This window comes from Mobula hypostoma, chromosome 10 (assembly GCF_963921235.1).
Source record: "Mobula hypostoma chromosome 10, sMobHyp1.1, whole genome shotgun sequence".
Lineage (NCBI taxonomy): Eukaryota > Metazoa > Chordata > Chondrichthyes > Myliobatiformes > Myliobatidae > Mobula > Mobula hypostoma.
Window position 1 is genome coordinate 134,601,704 of NC_086106.1, and position 14,505 is coordinate 134,616,208.

At 44.3% G+C, this 14,505-nt stretch overlaps 1 protein-coding gene across 2 annotated transcripts in view; it reads right to left on the minus strand.

Annotated features, from left to right (window-relative positions):
* The window catches only part of adgrg4a (adhesion G protein-coupled receptor G4a), a 172,818-nt gene extending 158,635 nt beyond the window's left edge, over positions 1 to 14,183 (minus strand). For both annotated transcript variants that reach the window (XM_063061469.1, XM_063061468.1), the window contains exons 1-2: positions 14,049 to 14,183; positions 11,655 to 11,754 (exon numbers count right to left, since the gene is read on the minus strand). In XM_063061469.1, the coding sequence (XP_062917539.1) occupies positions 11,655 to 11,730 (76 nt within the window). In that variant the 5' untranslated portion in view covers positions 11,731 to 11,754; positions 14,049 to 14,183. The remainder of the gene's footprint in view (positions 1 to 11,654; positions 11,755 to 14,048) is intronic.
* Between the last annotated feature and the right edge of the window lie 322 nt (positions 14,184 to 14,505).

Consider the following 14,505-nt stretch of genomic DNA (forward strand, 5'->3'; position numbering starts at 1 on the left):
CCTGATGAGATATACCTGAGGTTACTGAAAGAGATGAGACATTAGATCGCTGGGACCATAACAAAGATACTTGCATTTTCACTACCTACAGGTGTGATACAGGAGGGCAGGTCAAACCTCAGAGTAAATTTATTATCAATCTCAGGTGGTGATGAGCTGGGGTACAGGAATGGTGCTGCAGCAACAACCTGGCACTCAACGTCAGTAAGAAAAAAGAGCTGATTGTGGACTTCAGGAAGGGTAAGACGAAGGAACAGATACCGATCCTCATAGAGGGATCAGAAGTGGAGAGAGTGAGCAGTTTCAAGTTCCTGGCTGTCAAGATCTCTGTGGATGTATCCTAGTCCCAACACATTGATGTAGTCACAACAAAGGCAAGACAGTGGCTATACTTCATTAGGAATTTGAAGAGATTTGGTATGTCAACAAATACACTGAAAAATTTCTATAGTTGTACCGTGAAGAGTATTCTGACAGGCTGCATCACTGTCTGGTATTGGGGAGGCTACTACACAGGACCGAAAGAAGCTGCAGAGGTTTGTAAATTTAGTCGGCTCCATGTTGAGTACTAGCCTACAAAGTACCCAGGACATGTTCAACGAGCGGTGTCTCAAAGGCAGCGTCCATTATTAAGGATCCCCAGCACCAGGGCATGTCCTTTTCTCACTGTTACCATCAGGTAGGAGGTACAGAAGCCTGAAGACACACACTCAGTGATTCAGGAACAGCTTCTTCCCCTCTGCCATCCAATTCCTAAATAGATATTGAACCCTTGGACACTACCTTATTTTTTTTAATATACAGTATCTCTGTTTTTTGCACAATTTTTAATCTAGCCAATATACATATACTGTAATTTTTTTTTTTAATTAAGTGCAATCGTGAACAATAGCCAGACCGGAAATGCTGATAAAGTTAACTAGTTCCCAAAGAGAACTCAGATAGGCCAATCAGATGGTTCACTGCCGTTCAGCGATAGAACACAAAAAATCATATGTAGCAAGTACATAGAACAGGCGCAAGGGTCGCTAGCCCCCGTACCCCAGAAACACACCTGAGCAGTACCCCAGAAACACACCTGAGCAGTGCCCCAGAAACACACCTAAGCAGTACCCCAGAAACACACCTGAGCAGTGCCCCAGAAACACACCTGAGCAGTACCCCAGAAACACACCTGAGCGGTGCCCCAGAAACACACCTGAGCGGCACCCCAGAAACACACCTGAGCGGCGCCCCAGAAACACACCTGAGCAGTGCCCCAGAAACACACCTGAGCAGTGCCCCAGAAACACACCTGAACGGTACCCCAGAAACACACCTGAGCAGTACCCCAGAAACACACCTGAGCGGTACCCCAGAAACACACCTGAGCGGTGCCCCAGAAACACACCTGAGCAGTACCCCAGAAACACACCTGAGCAGTGCCCCAGAAACACACCTGAGCGGTACCCCAGAAACACACCTGAGCGGTACCCCAGAAACACACCTGAGCAGTACCCCAGAAACACACCTGAGCAGAGCGGCCCCACTGTCGCATGACCTGATCTGAAAGCATCATGTTGACTCATAACAGATCGTGTTCGCAGTGGAACAGCTTGGCCAAAGATGGGGTGATCAGCACTGATGGACAAATTATACCTCCACTACCCCAGATTGATTTACTTTTTTTTTCTATTTTATGTATTGCATAGAACTGCTACTGCTAAGTTAAAAAACTTCACGTCACATGCTGGTGATAATAAAGCTGATTCTGATTCTGTCACTGTGTACATCCCTGAGATTCATTCTCTTGTCAGTATACCCAGTAAATCCAGGAACTATAATAGAATCAATGTGAAAAAACATCAAAATGTGCAAATAGAATGGAGAAGAATAACAATAATGAATAAATTAGCGGTAAGTATCAAGAAGTCGAGATGAAAAGCTCTTGAAAGTGAGACCATAGGTTGTGGGAACATTTCAGTGATGGGGCAAGTGAAGTTGAGTGAAGTTATTTCCTTTGGTTCAAGAGCCTGACGGCTGAGGGGTAATAACTCTTCCTGAACCTGGTGCTGAGGAGTCTGAGACTCCCGTACCATCTTCCTGACGGCAGAAATGAGAAGAGGTATGACCGGGTCGATGGAGGCCCTGGTGATGGATGCTGCTTTGCTGCAAAAGAAGTCCGTGTAGATGAGCTTGATAGAGGAAAGGACCTTACCCTTCCTCGACTGGGCCATTTTGTAGGAGCTGGCAGTGGAAATGAATGCCACAGATTCATCACTCTCATGCTGAAAAAAATCATCTTCCACCTCGTACAGAAGTGGATTTGTTTTTACCGATTCTACACTCCATTGCAATGATAATGACTGATTATGTACTTCTTCTGAATGCTGAGTATCTGAGGCTGTGGCCCTGTAATGCTGAGGCAGTGAACCTGTCCAGCTGATGTTGTGAGTCTGTGACGCTGCTGGTTAGATACCCTGTGTCTGTGACACTGTCTCTCTGATGCCGTGAGTCTGTGACACTGTCTCTCTGATGCTGTGAGCCTGTGACACTGTCTCTCTGATGCCGTGAGTCTGTGACACTGTCTCTCTGATGCCGTGTCTCTGTGACACTGTCTCTCTGATGCCGTGAGTCTGTGACACTGTCTCTCTGATGCTGTGAGTCTGTGACACTGTCTCTCTGGTGCTGTGAGTCTGTGACACTGTCTCTCTGATACCATGTGTCTGTGACACTGTCTCTCTGTTACCGTGAATGTGTGACACTGTCACTCTGATGCTGTGAGTCTGTGACACTGTCTCTCTGATACCGTGTGTCTGTGACACTGTCTCTCTGATGCTGTGAGTCTGTTACACTGTCTCTCTGATGCCGTGTGTCTGTGACACTGCCTCTCTGATACCGTGAGTCTGTGACACTGTCTCTCTGATGCCGTGAGTCTGTGACACTGTCTCTCTGATACCATGTGTCTGTGACACTGTCTCTCTGTTACCGTGAATGTGTGACACTGTCACTCTGATGCTGTGAGTCTGTGACACTGTCTCTCTGATACCGTGTGTCTGTGACACTGACTCTCTGATGCTGTGAGTCTGTGACACTGTCTCTCTGATGCTGTGAGTCTGTGACACTGCCAATGTGATGCCGTGTGTCTGTGACGCTGTCTCTCTGATTCCGTGAGTCTGTTACACTGTCTCTCTGATACCGTGTGTCTGTGACACTGTATCTCTGATGCCGTGAGTCAGTGACACTGTCTCTCTGATACCGTGAGTCTGTGACACTGTCTCTCTAATACCGTGAGTCTGTGACACTGTCTCTCTGATGCCGTGAGTCTGTGACACTGTCTCTCTGATGCCATGTCTGTGACACTGTCTCTCTGATGCTGTGAGTCTGTGACACTGTCTCTCTGAAGCCGTGTGTCTCTGACACTGTCTATCTGATACTGTGAGTCTGTGACACTGTCTCTCTGATACCGTGTGTCTGTGACACTGTCTCTCTGATGCCGTGAGTCTGTGACACTGTCTCTCTGATGCTGTGTGTCTGTGACACTGTCTCTCTGATGCCGTGTGTCTGTGACACAGTCTCTCTGAGGTCATGTGTCTGTGACACTGTCTCTCTGATGCTGTGAGTCTGTGACACTGTCTCTCTTATGCTGTGAGTCTGTGACACAGTCTCTCTGATGCCATGAGTCTGTGACGCTGTCTCTCTGATACCGCGTGTCTGTGAAACTGTCTCCCTGATACCGTGTGTCTGTGACACCATCTCTCTGATGCCATGAGTCTGTGACACTGTCTCTCTGATACCGTGTGTCTGTGACACTGTCTCTCTGATGCTGTGAGCCTGTGACACTGTCTCTCTGATGCCGTGAGTCTGTGACACTGTCTCTCTGATACCGTGTGTCTGTGACACTGTCTCTCTGATGCCGCGTGTCTGTGAAACTGTCTCCCTGATACCGTGTGTCTGTGACACCATCTCTCTGATGCCATGAGTCTGTGACACTGTCTCTCTGATACCATGTGTCTGTGATACTGTCTCTCTGATGCTGTGAGCCTGTGACACTGTCTCTCTGATGCCGTGAGTCTGTGACACTGTCTCTCTGATGCCGTCAGTCTGTGACACTGCCAATGTGATGCCATGTGTCTGTGACACTGTCTCTCTGATGCCGTGAGTCTGTGACACTCCCTCACTCCCATTCCCTATCTACTCGCCTATCAACTGTTCCCATTCTCCCCACTCCTATTCCCAGCCTCTCCATTCCTGTTTCCAGTCCCCCATTCCTGTTTCCAGTCTCCCCACTCATATTCCCAGTCTCCCCAATCCTGTTCCCAGTCTCCCCATTCCTCTTCCCAGTCTCCCCACTCCTCTTCCCAGTCTCCCCACTCCTCTTCCCAGTCTTCCCACCCCTATTCCCAGTCTCCCCATTCCTGTTTCCAGTCTCCCCACTCCTATTGCCAGTCTCCCCATTCCTGTTCCCAGTCTCCCCACTCCTATTCCCAGTCTCCCCACTCCTCTTCCCAGTCTCCATATTCCTATTCCCAGTCTCCCCACTCCCATTCCCAGTCTCCCCATTCCTGTTTCCAGTCTCCCCATTCCTGTTTCCAGTCTCCTCACTCCTCTTCCCAGTCTCCCCATTCCTGTTTCTAGTCTCCCCACTCCTATTCCCAGTCTCCACATTCCTGTTCCCAGTCTCCCCAGTCCTATTGCCAGTCTCCCCATTCCTGTTCCCAGTCTCCCCATTCCTATTCCCAGTCTCCCCAGTCCTATTGCCAGTCTCCCCATTCCTGTTCCCAGTCTCCCCATTCCTATTCCCAGTCTCCCCACCCCCGATCCCAGTCTCCCCACTCCTATTCCCAGTCAACTGTCCTCATTATTGTTCCCAGTTTACTCACCTCACTCTTGTTTGCAGTCTCGCCTCTTCATTCCTGCTCCCTGTCTCGAAACTCATGTTCCCAGTCTACTCTCCCCATCCTGTTCCCAGACTCTTCACTCCCGTTCCCAGTCCACTGTGCTGTTCCCAGTCTACTCTACTTTCTCCTAATCGCAGTGTCCCCACTCCCATTCCCTGTCTCCTGACTCCTGTTCCCTGTCTCTTTGTCCCCTTCCCTGTCTCCTGACTCCTGTTCCCAGTCTCCTCGTCCCATTCCCTGTCTCCTTGTCCCATTCCCTGTCTCCTGACTCCTGTTCCCAGTCTCCTCGTCCCATTCCCTGTCTCCTGACTCCTGTTCCCAGTCTCCTCACTTCCATTTCCTGTCTCCTGACTCCTGTTCCCAGTCTCCTCGTCCCATTCCCTGTCTCCTTGTCCCATTCCCTGTCTCCTGACTTTTGTTCCCAGTCTCCTCACTTCCATTCCCTTTCTCCTGACTCCTGTTCCCAGTCTCCTCATCCCATTCCCTTTCTCCTGACTCCTGTTCCCAGTCTCCTCATCCCATTCCCTGTCTCCTGACCCCTGCTCCCAGTCTCCTCGTCCCATTCCCTGCCTCCTGACTCCTGTTTCCAGTCTGCTCATCCCATTCCCTGTCTCCTGACCCCTGTTCCCAGTCTCCTCGTCCCATTCCCTGCCTCCTGACTCCTGTTCCCAGTCTCCTCACTTCCATTCCCTGTCTACTGACTCCTGTCCCCAGTCTCCTCATCCCTTTCCCTGTCTCCTTGTCCCATTCCCTACCTCCTGACTCCTGTTCCCAGTCTCCTTGTCCCATTCCCTGCCTCCTGACTCCTGTTCCCAGTCTCCTCGACCCATTCCCTGTCTCCTGACTCCTGTTCCCAGTCTCCTTGTCACATTCCCTGTCTCCTGACTCCTGTTCCCAGTCTCCTCATCCCATACCCTGTCTCCTGACTCCTGTTCCCAGTCTCCTCATCCCATTCCCTGTCTCGTAACTCCTGTTCCCAGTCTCCTCGTCCCATTCCCTGTCTCCTGACTCCTGTTCCCAGACTCCTCATCCCATTCCCTGTCTCCTGACTCCTGTTCCCAGTCTCCTCGTCCCATTCCCTGTCTCCTGTTCCCAGTCTCCTCACCCCATTCCCTGTCTCCTCGTCCCATTCCCTGTCTCGTAACTCCTGTTCCCAGTCTCCTCGTCCCATTCCCTGTCTCCTGACTCCTGTTCCCAGACTCCTCATCCCATTCCCTGTCTCCTGACTCCTGTTCCCAGTTTCCTCGTCCCATAGAAACCATAGAAACCATAGAAACTACAGCACAGAAACAGGCCTTTTGGCCCTTCTTGGCTGTGCTGAACCATTTTCTGCCTAGTCCCACTGACCTGCACATGGACCATATCCCTCCATACACCTCCCATCCATGTATCTGTCCAATTTATTCTTAAATGTTAAAAAAGAACCCGCATTTACCACCTCGTCTGTCAGCTCATTCCATACTCCCACCACTCTCTGTGTGAAGAAGCCCCCGCTAATGTTCCCTTTAAACTTTTCCCCCCTCACCCTTAAACCATGTCCTCTGGTTTTTTTCTCCCCTTGCCTCAGTGGAAAAAGCCTGCTTGCATTCACTCTATCTATACCCATCATAATTTTATATACCTCTATCAAATCTCCCCTCATTCTTCTATGCTCCAGGGAATAAAGTCCTAACCTCTTCAACCATTCTCTGTAACTGAGTTTCTCAAGTCCCGGCAACATCCTTGTAAACCTTCTCTGCACTCTTTCAACCTTATTTATATCCTTCCGGTAATTTGGTGACCAAAACTGAACACAATACTCCAGATTCGGCCTCACCAATGCCTTATACAACCTCATCATAACATTCCAGCTCTTATACTCAATACTTTGATTAATAAAGGCCAATGTACCACAAGCTCTCTTTACGACCCTATCTACCTGTGACGACACTTTTAGGGAATTATGTATCTGTATTCCCAGATCCCTCTGTTCCACTGCACTCCTCAGTGCCTTACCATTAACCCTATATGTTCTACCTTGGTTTGTCCTTCCAACATGCAATACCTCACACTTGTCTGTATTAAACTCCATCTGCCATTTTTCAGCCCATTTTTCCAGCTGGTCCAAGTCCCTCTGCAGGCTCTGAAAACCTTCCTCACTGTCTACTACACCTCCAGTCTTTGTATCATCAGCAAATTTGCTGATCCAATTTACCACATTATCATCCAGATCATTGCTATAGATGACAAATAACAATGGACCCAGCACTGATCCCTGTGGCACACCACTAGTCACAGGCTTCCACTTGGAGATGCAATTCTCTACTACCACTCTTTGGCTTCTTCCATTGAGCCAATGTCTAATCCAGTTTACCACCTCTCCATGTATACCTCGCGACTGAATTTTCCCAACTAACCTCCCATGCAGGACCTTGGCAAAGGCCTTACTGAAGTCCATGTAGACAATATCCACTGCCTTCCCTTCATCCACTTTCCTGGTAACCTCCTCGAAAAACTCCAATAGATTGGTCAAACATGACATACCACGCACAAAGCCATGTTGACTCTCCCTAATAAGTCCCTGTCTATCCAAATGCTTGTAGATTCTGTCTCTTAGTACTCCCTCCAATAACTTACCTACTACCGACGTTAAATTTACTGGCCTATAATTTCCCAGATTACTTTTCGATCCTTTTTTAAACAATGGAACAACATGAACCACTCTCCAATCCTCCGGCACCTCACCTGTAGACAGCGACATTTTAAATATTTCTGCCAGGGCTCCTGTAATTTCAACACCAGTCTCCTTCAAGGTCCGTGGGAACACCCTGTCAGGTCCCGGGGATTTATCCACTTTTATTTTCCTCAAGACAGCAAGAACCTCCTCCTTTTCAATCTGTACAGTTTCCATGATCTCACTACTTGTTTCCCTTAATTCCATAGACTTCATGCCAGTTTCCTTAGTAAATACAGGTGCAAAAAACCTATTTAAGATCTCTCCCATTTCCTTTGGTTCCGCACATAGCCGACCACTCTGATCTTCAAGAGGACCAATTTTATCCCTTACAATCCTTTTGCTCTTAATATACATGTAAAAGCTCTTTGGATTATCCTTCGCTTTGACTGCAAAGGCAACCTCATGTCTTCTTTTAGCTCTCCTGATTTCTTTCTTAAGTATTTTCTTGCACTTCTTATACTCCTCAAGCACCTTATTTACTCCCTGTTTCCTATACATGTCATACAACTCCCTCTTCTTCTTTATCAGAGTTGCAATATCTCTTGAGAAGCAAGGTTCCTTATTCCTATTCTCTTTGCCTTTAATCCTGACAGGAACATACAAACTCTGCACTCTCAAAATTTCTCCTTTGAAGGCTTCCCACCTACCGATCACATCTTTGCCAGAGAACAACCTGTCCCAATCCACGCTTTTTAGATCCTTTCTGATTTCTTCAAATTTGGCCTTCTTCCAGTTCAGAACCTCAACCCTAGGACCAGATCTATCCTTGTCCATGATCAAGTTGAAAAGGACTAGGTGAGAGTAAGAGTTGGGCACGGACTAGAAGGGCCGAGATGGCCTGTTTCTGTGCTGTAATTGTTATATGGTTATATGGTTATTTCAAAACAAATTAAAGACTTAGATAATATTTATGCAATTTCCCCTAATATTGATTTATTCAAACAAAAGGTAGAACTTCAATCACAATATAACCTATTACTAACTCATCCCATTAAAGGCTATTTGCTTAAGTTAAAGAGCCCATTTTATGTTTGGAGATAAAAATAACAAACTGCTCGCATCTCAATTAAGAACGGCTAGAGCCAAAAGGCAAATTTTGAAAATTCATATGAAAGGTGGTACCTTGGCTTGGGAATATGAAGAAATTAATAAGATTTTTCAAGATTTTTATACTCAACTTTATAAATTTCAATGTCCAGTAGATTCTTCTGAAATGAATGCTTTCTTACGAAAGATTGTTTTTCCTATAATTTCTGTTGAGGATCGAAAAACTCTTGATGCCCAAATTACTGAAGCCGAAATTCATAAAGCTACCTTTTCAATGCAATCTGGTAAGGCCCCTGGACTTGATAGCAATCCTGTAGAATTTTATAAAAAATTTGGAAAATTGTTTTCTCCGTGTATGTTGGAAATATTTAAAGATTCTTTTGTGAAAGGTGACTTACCCTCTACTTTCTATGACGCTTCTATTTCTTTAATTCTTAAAAAGGATAAAGATCCTACTGACTGTGCCTCATATAGACCTATTTCATTACTGAATGTTGATGCTAAGATTCTGTCAAAGATAATGGCCAATCGGTTGGAGAATATTTTGGGTAAAATTATTTTTAAAGATCAAACGGGCTCTATAAAGGGTCGTTATTCTTTTTCAAAAGTTCGGAGACTATTTAACATTATATATTTGTCCTCTTTTAAAACTCCACAATGCGTCGTCTCTTTGGATGCTGAAAAAGCGTTCAATTTAGTTGAATAGAAATATTTATTTAGAGTTTTAGAGAAATTTGGATTTAGTGTTAATTTTAATAATTGGATTAGAATGATATATAAAGCTCCTATTGCTACTGTTATTACTAATAACTATAGGTCTCCTTTTTTTCAGCTTTCATGGGGGACAAGACAAGGTTGTCCATTAAGTCCTTTGTTGTTTAATTTAATATTAGAACCCCTTCCTATTGCTCTTCGTGAAGCTAAAAATATCCATGGGATTTTTGTGAATGAGACCATTCATAAGGTTTCTCTTTACGCTGACGATTTATTGGTTTATATATCTAATCCCGAAGAATCTATTCCTGCCTTGCTAAAATTATTCAATGAATTTGGAGAGTTTTCAGGATATAAAATAAATTCTAGTAGAAATTTCCTTTAAATGAATCTGTCTCTATATATGATAATATTCCTTTCAAAGTCACAGATGCTTTTTAGATATTTAGGTGTTATAATTACTAAAAAATATAAGGATCTTTATAAAGCCAATTTCATTCCCTTGGTAGACTCTATGAAGTATTTATTTAGTAGATGGAGTCCACTTACATTTTCACTTGTTGATCATATCCATATTGTTAAAATGATGATTTTACCAAAATTTTTATATTTATTTCAGAATATCCCTGTTTTATTGACTAAGAAGTTTTTGATCAGATTGATTCTATTATTTTATCTTTTATTTGGAATAATAAAAGACCAAGAGTTAGTAAATGTCACTTACAAAAGTTGAAAAAGGATGGAGGTCTCGTTTTCCCTAATTTAAGAATGTATTACTGGGCTGTTAATGTGCGATACATGTCCTTTTGGTTATATTGGGTTAATAAGAATGATTGGCCAATTTGGGTAGACCTAGGATTGAAAGAGTTTTGTTTAACCTCGTTATTGGGAGTTGCTTTACCTATACAATTAGCTGAAGTTGCCAATTTAGACCTATACCCTGTGATTAAGTATTCTTTACAAATCTGGCTCCAGTTCCGCAATTCTTTAATCTTAAAATATTTAAACTTTGTAGTTTAATTTATCGAAATTACTTTTTTAAGCCTTCTTTGAGTGATCCAATTTTTTTACTTTGGAAAAATAAAGGTATTAATTCTTTTTTTGATTTATTTAAAGAAGATAGATTGATGTCTTTTGAACAATTTGTTCATAAATATTCTCTTTCATAATCACACTTTTTACAATACCTTCAATTTAGACATTTCATACAAAAGTATTTAAGTAATTTTCCTTACATATTTAGGCCGACCTGTTAGATGTTATTATGAGTATGATCCCTTCAATGAAGGGTTCCATTGGAAGAATTTATAATTTACTATTACAATGGGATAAGTGTCCTTTATTTAAGATTAAACAAGATTGAGAAAAGGAACTCAATTTGACTTTTACGACAGAAGATTGGATGCGGATTCTGAAGCTGGTTAACTCTTCTTCGATCTGTGCTAGTCATTCACTGATTCAATTTAAAATTGTACATCGTTACCATTTGATGAAGGAGAGATTGTCTAAAATATTCCCTAATGTTGATAGTCATTGTGATAGATGTAAAACTGAGACAGCTACACTGACACGTGTTTTGGTCTTGTTCTATACTGGAACAGCTCTGGAAGTCAGTTTTTTCAATAATTTCTAAAGCACTTAAAATTAATTTACTACCTAACAAATTAACTGTGCTTTTTGGAATAATTCCTCAAAATATCCGTGGTATCTCTTTGTCTGACCAACATGTTATTGCATTTGTTACATTGATAGCTAGGAGGGCCATTTTGTTGAAGTGGAAGGATACATTGGCTCCCACTTTGTCACAATGGTTCTCTCAAGTGATGCTATATCTTAGTTTGGAGAAAATTAGAAGTCGAACTTTTGAACCTTTATTTGACTTTGAGGAAAGATGGGGTTCATTTGCTCATTATTATCATTTGAGTTAATTGATAGATTTCCTCCACGATCTAATTGTAAATTTTTGGTACATTTTTTTTCTTGCTGGCGGTTTGATTTTTTATCTTTGGAAGCTTTTTGTATGACGCATGGCTCTGGGGTTGAACACCTAATGGTTTTTTTTTCTCACTTTCTCTTGCTTAGTAGGGTTTTTTCCCTCTTTTTTTTAAATCACCAAAATTTTTTCAATCTTTAAAGTAATGTTTTTTTCTTGAGACATTGTAAGTGTTGCTTACTTCAATGTACACGTGTTATTTTTGAATAATATAATAATAATAAAAAGATTTGAAAAGATAGCAGAATGCCTTGCATTCAAAACCAAAGGAACTCCCTGGTTCTCTTAACAAACTGATTGTTACCTGTCACCTGTAGGTGGACTGAGATGAGAATTCCAAGGAACAGGGGCCACTGCGATGAATAGGGTGCGTCAAACATTTCCGTTCTTCACAGAAAATCCTCCTGAAAGTCAGAGTCTAATGTCAGAGAGTGAAACATCATTCCCTCAGGGGTCTGGGAGCCTCTTGAGCAATCACTCCCTTCATACCGCCCCTGTTTTTCAGACCGACAAAAGTTTTTTCAAAACTTCATCAATCGTGGGATTGAGGTTAGGAGCCGAGAGGTAATGTTACAGCTATATAGGACCCTGATCAGACCCCACTTGGAGTACTGTGCTCAGTTCTGGTCGCCTCACTACAGGAAGGATGTGGAAACTTTAGAAAGGGTGCAGAGGAGATTTACAAGGATGTTGCCTGGATTGGGGAGCATGCTTTATGAGAATAGGTTGAGTGAACTTGGCCTTTCTCCTTGGAGCGATGGAGGATGAGAGGTGACCTGATAGAGGTGTATCAGATGATGAGAGGCATTGATCGTGTGGATAGTCAGAGGCTTTTCCCCAGGGTTGAAATGGCTAGCATGAGAGGGCATAGTTTTAAGGTGCTTGGAAGTAGGTACAGAGGAGATGTCAGGGATAAGTTTTTTACGCAGAGAGTGGTGAGTGTGTGGAATGGGCTGCCGGCGATGGTGGTGAAGGTGGATACAATAAGGTCTTTTAAGAGACTCCTGGACAGGTACATGGAGCTCAGAAAAATAGAGGGCTATGGGTAACCCTAGGTAATTTCTCAGGTAAAGGCATGTTCGGCACAGCTTTGTGGGCTGAAGGGCCTGTATTGTGCTGTAAGTTTTCCATGTTTCTATGTTTATTCACACAAAACTACACAAAATACAAACATCAAGTATTTACATGACAGCAAACAAACTCAAATTAAAATATGATTATTAGTTTCTATAAAACAGTCAATTTCCTGGGGGACCATCACTCCCGGAAATCCCCCAATGTGCCCAGTGCGACAGCGTGTTCCCTCTCCAAGGACAGCTGGGCACAAACCTTCTCCCAGAAGATAGGCAGAGCCTTTGACTGCCTGCCATCTTGACCTGTGAATGGCCATCTTGGCAAGGTCTTGGAGAAAACACTCGAGCAGATTTTCCTTGTGAGCAGCCCCTTTCTGTACTGGGTGCCCATACTGTATATAAGGAGCACAAGGCTGATGTGTAACCAGTACCAGACAGGCAGCCCCTGATATTAAAACAGAGGTTACAACCCCTCGCACTCCATATAAGCATGACTCCTCCCGGCCACAGAATGGACAGGTGGACGGGGTGTCAGTGGACCTGCTTAAAAACCTGTTGCACGGTACTGTCCTATACAACCCCTTCCACCCCAGGTCCCCAATGTACAGGGGAAGGACCCCAGCATAAAGAGATTTCCACTGGGGACCTCCCCTGCCGGCAGATGGTAAAATAGACTGCCAAGGCGAGTCTGGTGCCAGACGAAGGCGAGGAAGTGAAATGTGTGCGGAGCAGCCTGTACAAGAAGCACATCAGTGCATCATGGAAAGGCATGGTGGTAGCTCTGCAAGATGGCACTCATTATGTGGGACCCTCTCCTGAGAGGTATCTCAGGCCTTGGATGCGATGAGCCTGACCGGGCTGACTGGGTGTTAGTGCAGCCAGGAGCCCTCTGCATTCCCAAGCCTCCCCGACACCCACCATGATGGGATGGGAGCCAGTCCCCCTCTCAGCCAAAGCACCTTCCCCTTCCCCACTGGTGCAGAAGCACCTTGACTCCCAAAGCCCTTCCCCTCACACAACTAAATGAAAAGGAACAGGCGAATAACACGGAATATCAAACCATAAGTCTGAAAATGTCCACAATCCATAAACGCAGAACATCCTCTGACCTCACCGACATCACAGAAAGAGAGAGGGAGAGATACCACACCAGTGCAGGGGTCTACTCACGAGCCACAGCAATAGCTGCTCACATATTCCTTCTCCAGCAGCGATCAAAAGGTAGGCTGTCAGCCCCAAAAGCTCTCTTTACCACCCTTTCTCCCTGTAACACCACTTTCAAGGAGTTATGGATCAATATTCCTGGATCTCTTTCTTCTAACGCACTCCTCAGTGCCCTGCTGCTCGTTGTGTAAATCCTACCCAGGGTTGTCCTCCCAAACGGCAACACCTCACACTTGTCTGCATTAAATCCATCTGCCATTCTTTCCAACTGCAAGCTTCCATAACCTTCCTCACTGTCCACTACACCCCCAATCTTAGTGTCATCCACAAATATGCTGATCCAGTTTTCTACATCATCATCGAGTTCATCAATATAGACGACAAGTAACATTCCATGGTTATTTGGAAGAAGAGAAATTCCTGCTGAGTTTCTTGTTCCAGAATGTTCTGACAGCACTAACCTTCACTGCTTTGCTGATGGCCCAGGTTAGTCAGCCCAAGAACACCTGACGTCTTCCTTCACTGCTCACTTCCAATAACTCTCAGTCCCAAGGCGATAAGATCGCAGCTGCTCTGTGTAAACCACAGCAGATCTGTCCATTCTAAAAGCCCCCGTCGTGTTTCCCAGGCTTACTCGTGATTGTTCAGAGCAGTTCAGCCTCAGTAAATATTACAGCGTGTTGCCTTGGTTCCCAGAATGGAACAGCAATTCACCACATCATAAAACATCCCAAAGTTTACATGATTTTCTCCTACTGTGAGAGCTTTCTCTCTCCATGTTGTGTTATCATTCAGACAGTTTATTGTCACAAATCTAATCACTATTTCCAATTTCCTGTATTTACTTTCATAAAAGTGTACGCATCTGTAAACATAAATGTCCCATGTCTGTCTGCCCTTCTAAATCTACCTTCCTAC